At 41.5% G+C, this 8,957-nt stretch overlaps 1 protein-coding gene across 3 annotated transcripts; it reads left to right on the top strand.

The window, feature by feature from the left end:
* The first annotated feature begins 488 nt into the window (after positions 1 to 488).
* On the top strand, positions 489 to 5,658 carry LOC106604257 (rho-related GTP-binding protein RhoG). Of its 3 annotated transcripts, none has more exons than XM_014198736.2 (3): positions 489 to 578; positions 1,154 to 1,338; positions 1,535 to 5,658. In XM_014198736.2, exons 2-3 carry the CDS (start codon positions 1,210 to 1,212, stop codon positions 1,979 to 1,981), a joined length of 576 nt encoding a protein of 191 aa, XP_014054211.1. In that variant the 5' UTR covers positions 489 to 578; positions 1,154 to 1,209; the 3' UTR covers positions 1,982 to 5,658. The 3 variants fall into 3 exon arrangements, with proteins under 3 accessions (XP_014054211.1, XP_014054213.1, XP_014054212.1); XM_014198738.2 differs by having other exon boundaries at positions 525 to 578; positions 1,163 to 1,338; XM_014198737.2 differs by having other exon boundaries at positions 539 to 575.
* The last annotated feature ends 3,299 nt before the right edge of the window (positions 5,659 to 8,957 follow it).

Below are 8,957 nucleotides of genomic sequence, written 5' to 3' on the forward strand. Positions count from 1 at the left end.
ACTTTTTGTTTTTTAAGGTATCTGTGATTGACAGATTCCTATCTGTGTTAACAGTCATGAAATCCATAGATTCGGGCCTCATGAATTTATTTCAGTTGACTGATTTCCTTATATGAACTGTAACTCAGTAAAATCTTTTAAATTGTTAAATGTTGTGTTTATATTTTTGTTCAGTATAATTTTGTGATGAGCCATACTTGGCTGCCCAATGAGTTCTGTTGACTGTAGGCCTACATTTTACTGTTGCTTAAGTTGTTGATTTGAGATCTATACATACCGGTTTTATAAAACAATCAAATATATACCCCAATTTGAATGTGCATGTTAAATGGATTACGTGTTTAAGGTAAAGAGCATGGTTATTTTCTGGGGAAAATCATTATTTATAAAGCGTTATGGTTTATAGTGCCATCTAGCGTCCGAATGACCTCTTACCAGCTCTAAGTAAGAAGAAGAAAAACGACAACTACCATGATGCCTTAATCAACATAGTACGTGGTGGGCGTTTAAGAAAGTTCCCCGGATGCAGTTGTGATTGACTGTACCCTGCTAAAAAGTTTCGCTCTAGTCGAGAGGTGGTAAGATAAACGACTTTTTTGAATATAGATAATTCTTGCAAGCCATTGTTATAGGTGTATGTATACTAACACTGTGCTAATTGTGGCTGATAGTTACTTAAATTTTGTTTAGGAAGTAGAAACTTTGAGGAATTTCACATGCTAGTTCCTTAGCTTTCATCTAGCTGGCTGGCTAGTAACTTATGGGTACGCCCAAAAGTTGACTACCTAGGAAAGCAATTTTATTGTTGTCTAATTTACTCAGGCGTTACACTTTATCATAGGTAAATCCTTGTACTTAACTGGTACCTTTCTAATTAAGAAGACTTGAGCAAAAGTTTGATAAATAATCAAAACAAACTTCAGTCAGTGCGCTGCTGCTGATTTCTGTTTCGCCGGCAGGCTCCAGCCTGTGGACTTTGATTTTGAGACAAAGGTTAGAGGAAACTTAAACTGTTCAGCAGTAACAATCAATCAGACATTTACTCCGCTTCTCCTTCTATTCTCTCTCCCTCTTTCCTGCTCTCCTCACTTTCTCTCTCCCCAACCTCTTCCTTCCTCTCTGCCGCTTCTCTCCCCATCCCCTCTCTGCCCAGCGTCTGCAGCCCGTGTGGTAGGTCGGTGTTAGGAAGGCAGCAGGACAGGAGACAGAATGCAGAACGTAAAGTGTGTAGTGGTGGGGGACGGTGCCGTGGGTAAAACATGCCTCCTCATCTCTTACACCACCAACGCTTTCCCTGAGGAGTACATCCCCACCGTGTTCGACAACTACAGTGCCCAGGTGTGTCTCTGTCTGTCTGTGTCTCTGTGTCTCTGTCTGTCTGTGTCTCTGTCTGTCTGTGTCTCTGTCTGTCTGTGTCTCTGTCTGTCTGTGTCTCTGTCTGTCTGTGTCTCTGTCTGTCTGTCTGTGTCTCTGTCTGTCTGTGTATTACATGTATGTTTTACACAATGTTTACACACTTGTGTGTTTGTCGCAGATGACGGTTGACGGCCGCATCATCAGCCTCAACCTGTGGGACACAGCCGGACAAGAGGAGTATGACCGCCTCCGTACTCTCTCCTACCCCCAATCCAACGTCTTCGTCATCTGTTTCTCCATCGGGAGTCCTTCATCCCACGCCAACGTCCGCCACAAGTGGCACCCGGAGGTGTCTCACCACTGCCCCAGCGTGCCCATCCTCCTAGTGGGGACCAAGAGTGACCTGAGGAATGATGGGGAGACGGTGAAGAAGCTGAAGGAGCAGGGTTTAGCTCCCATCACAAAGCAACAGGGGAACAGCATGGCTAAGCAGATAGGAGCGGTGAAGTACATGGAGTGTTCCGCTCTGACGCAGGAAGGGGTCAGGGAAGTGTTCACCGAGGCAGTACGGGCCGTGTTGTATCCCGTTACCAAAAAGAATGCCAAGAAGTGTGTACTGTTGTAATGGAGGGACACAGATGGGGAGGAGGAGGGAGAGACAATGACGGCGCAAGGTTGAGTTTGTTGGAGGAGATGGACTCAGCCCCCAGGCCTCTCGGCCCCCTCTGCCTCTCGGCCCCCAGGCCCCTTTGCCTTTAAAGACTCTTGATTCAGCTCACTTCTCTCCTTCCTCCATCCCCTCAAAATCCAATCTGGAACTCAGTCAGTTCCACTGCTTTTTTCCTTAATTCCCCTCTAATCAGGGACTGATTTAGACCTGGGACATCTGGTGTGTGCAATTAATTACAAGGTAGAACAGAAAACCAGTTGTTCGGACCTTTGTAGGGTCAGAGCTGAGTACCCTGGCTCTATTCCATGTCCTCAGAGTTTAATCCACGTCTAATTCTATCATCACCAAGGTGACTATACCAACAGGGTGCAGATAGCCTCACTCCTCCCAGTCCGCTCCAACCTGTTAGTGTTGTCACTTGACTCACTCCTCCCAGTCCGCTCCAACCTGTGTTAGTGTTATCACTTGACTCACTCCTCCCAGTCCGCTCCAACCTGTGTTAGTGTTATCACTTGACTCACTCCTCCCAGTCCGCTCCAACCTGTTAGTGTTGTCACTTGACTCACTCCTCCCAGTCCGCTCCAACCTGTGTTAGTGTTATCACTTGACTCACTCCTCCCAGTCCGCTCCAACCTGTGTTAGTGTTATCACTTGACTCACTCCTCCCAGTCCGCTCCAACCTGTGTTAGTGTTATCACTTGACTCACTCCTCCCAGTCCGCTCCAACCTGTGTTAGTGTTATCACTTGACTCACTCCTCCCAGTCCGCTCCAACCTGTGTTAGTGTTATCACTTGACTCACTCCTCCCAGTCCGCTCCAACCTGTGTTAGTGTTATCACTTGATTTTTTTGTTGTTGTTGCAATGTTTGAAAGATGCTTCTGCATAAATAATCGGTCTATTTCGTTTCGTATGATCCCTTGCCTTAAGCTGTTTCTTAATATGCCATGATGACCGATCATCAACATACAGTGACCTTAGTAAGAGGTTAATCATTACCTCAATCAGTCCAGTCGGCTATTCAGGCTAACCGTCAAGGACTGTTGAAAACACACCTGGAAATAGCCTATACGTTTTGGGCATCTTGTTCTGTGCAGCTCTCTGCTTTAGCTAGGTGTCCAGTTTACCTTCTTAATGTCCCTTCAAATGGATATTAGCCTAATCCAAGTATGATGCAAGGGCCAAAGCAATGGGGTTGTGTGCTGACATTTTAAAAGCAATGGGGTTGTGTGCTGACATTTTAAAAGCAATGGGGTTGTGTGAAGACATTTTAAAAGCAATGGGGTTGTGTGCTGACATTTTAAAAGCAATGGGGTGTGTGAAGACATTTTAAAGCAATGAATGGATTGGTTGGATGAATGTTGTGAGTTTGTATGATTTAATGCTGACAGGAATGGTGGAATGACGGACATATCAGATTGTTGGTTGTAGTTATTTATGCCAATTACATTTTAATGTGCCTTATTGTAAGATATCTGACGTTTATTGTATCTACCTTATTGATTATTTGCTTTAGATGCCAAAACGGTTGTGTGTGTGAGAGAGATACTAGAGTTGATTAAACTCCGTTACATCCTCTCAGAAGAACCAAAGCTTTAAATGAAACCAAAGCTTCTTTATCAAAGTTCCATGAAACCACTTTTTGACATTACACAATGTTTCTCCCCTCTGTCTACTCTAAGACGGATGTAGCCCTATAACTGACATCAGAGAAGTGGTGTGGGTGTTGTGGTGTGAACTTGTGTTCACAGCCCTTAGCGTTTGCCTCTAGAATGCTACAACCTATATAATGCTGGTAAATGGAGGCTGGGGTTTGATTACTGGCTGTGATAACTGACAATAACTACAACAGGAAGTAGGGCAGAGATTGCGGATTTTATTTTTGGCATTATTTGATTAAATAAATGAAATGTGGGCAGTATAGTCTGGACATTGATAGGGCATCATGCTGAAAATGTACAGGGTCAGACCTATTTACGTGTGCATCACAAATGGCACCATACTGCCTTTTTAGTGCATCAAGTAATAGGGTACCATTTGTGACTCACTTAGAGTATGAAAGAATAACCAAGAGAACAAAAAAATGAATTCCTATTTTATATCTTTAAAAAAAATCTATATATTCAGGTGTTCAGCTGGTAGTTTGAATATAAACTTAACAGTAACCAATCATGGGAGTTCTCTCCACAGTAGGGAGAGAGATGCAAATTATTGTTTGTGAGAAAAAAATCTCTGTATGGAAGAAACATGTCACTCCACCTCAAGTTCTAGAGGGAGTTGACTTTTTATTCTGTCATGGAGGTCCTTCAGGGCTTTGTGGAAACAGGTGTTGGTTGGACATATCGCTGAGACTGTGTTTAGAGTGTTTAAGAGAATGAAAGCATGTCTGTCAGTGTAAATGCTATGGGTCTTGTTGTGCTACCGTGTCCTGATATTTACTCTGTCTAAACAGAACACACACCTGTGGCTTTTTCGTCTGTGGTCTTACAGCTAGCTGTGTGTGTGTGTGTAGGCCCGTGTTTTCAGAACTCCTGTGGCCCCCAAGGCGTTTGGGTTTTTCCCCTAGCACTACGCAGCTGATTCAAATAATCAAAGCTTGATGATGAGTTGATGATTTTTGAATCAGCTGTGCAGTAGTAGGGCAAAAACCCAAATGTGCACCTCTTGGGGTCCCTGGGACTGAGTTTGGGAAACAATGGTGTAGGCTGGTGTGTATGTGTGGGGTACTCTATAATACACTGGGAACTTGATTTGTTTGTAGAATTTTTGTAATTTCATATATTCTGAACAAAAATAGAAATGCATTATGCAACCATTTCTTTGGATTACACTGAGGTACAATTCATATAAGGAAATCAGTCTATTGAAATAAATTCATTAGGTCCTAATCTATGGATTTCACATGTCTGGGAATACAGATATGCATCTGTTGGTCAAAGATACCATACATTTAAAAAAAATGTTTTGTCACGGTATCTCTATGCATTCAAATTCAATAAAAGGAAATTGTGTTCGTTGTCTATAGCTTATGCCTGCCCATACCATAACCCCACCGCCACCATGGGGCACTCTGTTCACAACGTTGACATCAGCAAACCGTTGGCCCACACGACGCCATACACATGGTCTGCGGTTGTGAGGCTGGTTGGACGTACTGCTAAATTCTCTAAAATGACGGAAGCGGCTTATGGTAGAGAAATGTAACATTTAATTCTATGGCAACAACTCTGGTGGACATTCCTGCAGTCACCATGGCAATTGAAACTTCCTTTAAAACATGAGACATCTGTGGAGTTGTGTTGTGTGACAAAACTGCACATTTTAGAGTAGCCTTTTATTGTCCCCAGCACAAGGTGCACCTTTGTAATGATCATGCTGTTTAATCAGCTCCATGATAGGCCACACCTGTCAGGTGGATATGAGAAATGCTCACTAACAGGGATGTAAACACATTTGTGCACAACATTTGAGAGAAATATGCTTTTTGGGATCTTTTATTTCAGCTCATGAAACATGGGACCAACACTTTACATAGTGTGTTTATATTTTTGATCATTGTATATCAAAAGTCTATTTGTATAAATTAACAATGAAATGATTTTAAACTATGCTAAATAAAATTGTTATAGTTAAATAGGGATATTGTGCTATTTCCTGTGAGGTGTTCTCTGCTTCTGCAGATTGTGAGCTTGTGGGTTCAAAGTGGGTGAACCTGTAGGTGTGGCTGAAGCCTGCAGGATACATTGTAATGTGACTTATTATTGACTAACCAAATGGAACAGAGCTTCGATCATGTAAAGCTGTGGAAATCAAATGACGAACGTGAAATGGAAACTTTTCATGACACAGTAGGGTCTACAACACAGCTCTAAGCATCAGGTTATGTCACAGTAGGGCCTAGAACACAGCTGTAAGTATCAGGTCATGATACAGTAGGGTCTAGAACACAGCTCTAAGCATCAGGTCATGATACAGTAGGGTCTAGAACACAGCTCTAAGCATCAGGTCATGATACAGTAGGGTCTAGAACACAGCTCTAAGCATCAGGTCATGATACAGTAGGGTCTAGAACACAGCTCTAAGCATCAGGTCATGACACAGTAGGGTCTAGAACACAGCTCTAAGCATCAGGTCATGATACAGTAGGGTCTAGAACACAGCTCTAAGCATCAGGTCATGATACAGTAGGGTCTAGAACACAGCTCTAAGCATCAGGTCATGACACAGTAGGGTCTAGAACACAGCTCTAAGCATCAGGTCATGATACAGTAGGGTCTAGAACACAGCTCTAAGCATCAGGTCATGACACAGTAGGACCTAGAACACAGCTCTAAGCATCAGGTCCCAAGTGGCTACATGTACTGTATGTATTCAGTTCCTTTTAAAAGTTACATTTAGGCTACTGTGGCATATTTATTAGCACAGTCTTTGATGGAAATAAGAAATTGCATCACTAAAATACATGTACATTTGTATTTTGTAGTTTGTGTTGAGTACATAACCATTCTTCAACACAAGATGGCGACAAAGCCCCTCGGTTTTATTCCACATTCCCAGATTGACGCTCTTCTCTGGTTTACACACTGGTGTTACAAAACCTTATACATTCATGCCCCAAATGGCATCCTATTCCCTTAATAGTGCACTACCTTTTAACCAGTGCCCACATAGGGCTCGGTTCAAAAGTAGTGCACTAAACAGGGAATAGTGCCGTTTGGGACAAAGACTCAGACTTAATGTTCCACCCTCCTCTCCTCTTCTCTCTGAGTCATCCTTCAACTCAGCAGACACCTACAAGTTCCATCCATTCTTCCTGCTCTAGAATGTCAAAGCGTTGCTAACTCTGAAAAATGTCTGTGACCTTCGTGGGAGTTGTCTCTAAACACATGATAGATGTGTTGAACTTCACCAACAAACTCACAACAGTATGCATATTCTCTGTCCTGAAATGTTTTATTCCGTTCATGTTTGTGTTCTATTCAAGAGGGTTTTGGCACAGAATATTTAGCAGGCCTACATTTAGTAGACACAATATGGACATTAAACTGTTTAGAAGACATACAAGATGAACCGAAAATTATCGACAACAACCATACCGATCACTTATCGCAGGCCTTTTTCTGATATTCATTACGATACGTAGCCTATACTAGAAACATTTAAAGTTTGAAATAAAATACGTTTGCTAATATGGATGATTGTTAATGGGACAATTAATGGCATCAACCATCAAACTAGTAGTAATTATTTCATAGTTTAACTGATTGGGGCTAGGGGGCAGTATTTGCACGGCCGGATAAAAAATGTACCCGATTTAAACTGGTTACTACTCTTTTCCAGAAATGAGAATATGCATATAATTAGTTGATTTGGATAGAAAACACTCTAAAGTTTCTAAAACTGTTTGAATGGTGTCTGTGAGTATAACATAACTCATATGGCAGGCCAAAACCTGAGAATATTCCATACAGGAAGTGCCCTGTCTGACCATTTGTTGTCCTTCTGCGGCATCTCTATCAAAAATACAGTATCTTTGCTGTAACGTGACAATTTCTAAGGCTTCCATTGGCTGTCTGAAGGTGCCAGAAAGTGGAATGGGATCTCTGCTGTCTCTGGGCGAAGAACTGCAGCAGATTTTGTGAGTGGTCAGGCTGGGGACAGTGACACTGGATAGGCGCGTTCATGAGAATCCTACATTTTTTCTTTCAGCCTTTGAATGAAAACAACGTCGCCCGGTTGGAATATTATCGCTATTTTACGAGAAAAATCGCATAAAAATGTATTTTAAAGTATGGTAATGGGATATTTTGAAAATTCTTGTCACGATATGCGCTCGCGCATCACCCTTTGGATAGGGACCTGAACGCACGAACAAAACGGAGGATATTTGCACATAACTATGGATTATTTTGAACCAAAACAACATTTGTTGTTGAAGTAGAAGTCCTGGGAGTGCATTCTGATGAAGAACAGCAAAGGTAATCCAATTTTTCTTATAGTAATTCTGAGTTTAGTGAACACCAAACTTGGTGGGTGTCAAATTAGCTAGCTTGTGATGGCCGAGCTATCTACTCAGAATATTGCAAAAATGTGCTTTTGCCGAAAAGCTATTTTAAAATCTGACACCGCGATTGCATAAAGGAGTTCTGTATCTATAATTCTTAAAATAATTGTTATGTATTTTGTAAACATTTATCAAGAGTAATTTAGTAAATTCACCGGAAGTTTGCGGTGGGTATGCTAGTTCTGAACATCACATGCTAATGTAAAAAGCTGGTTTTTGATATAAATATGAACTTGATTGAACAAAACATGCATGTATTGTATAACATAATGTCCTAGGAGTGTCATCTGATGAAGATCATCAAAGGTTAGTGCTGCATTTAGCTGTGGTTTTGGTTTTTGTGACATATATGCATGCTTTGAAAATGGCTGTGTGACTATTTTTGGATGGGTACTCTCCTGACATAATCTAATGTTTTGCTTTCGCTGTAAAGTCTTTTTGAAATCGGACAATGTGGTTAGATTAACGAGAGTCTTGTCTTTCAAATGGTGTAAAATAGTCATATGTTTGAGAAATTGAAGTTATAGCATATTTAAGGTTTTTGTATTTCGCGCCACTCGATTCCACTGGCTGTTGACTAGGTGGGACGCTCATGTCCCACGTAGCCCAGGGAAGTTAAAGGATCATTTTAAACCTGTGGTTTACAAGTAGTCTAGTGGTTAGAGCGTTGGACTAGTAACCGAAAGGTTGCAAGATCGAAATCCCCGAGCTGACAAGGTAAAAATCTGTCGTTCTTCCCCTGAACAAGGCAGTTAACCCACTGTTCCTAGGCCGTCATTGAAGATAAGAATATGTTTTTAACTGACTTGCCTAGTTAAATAAAGGTCAAATAAAAATGAACATTTATGTTATAAACTTATCGTTCTATT

Source organism: Salmo salar, chromosome ssa05 (assembly GCF_905237065.1).
Source record: "Salmo salar chromosome ssa05, Ssal_v3.1, whole genome shotgun sequence".
Classification (NCBI taxonomy): domain Eukaryota; kingdom Metazoa; phylum Chordata; class Actinopteri; order Salmoniformes; family Salmonidae; genus Salmo; species Salmo salar.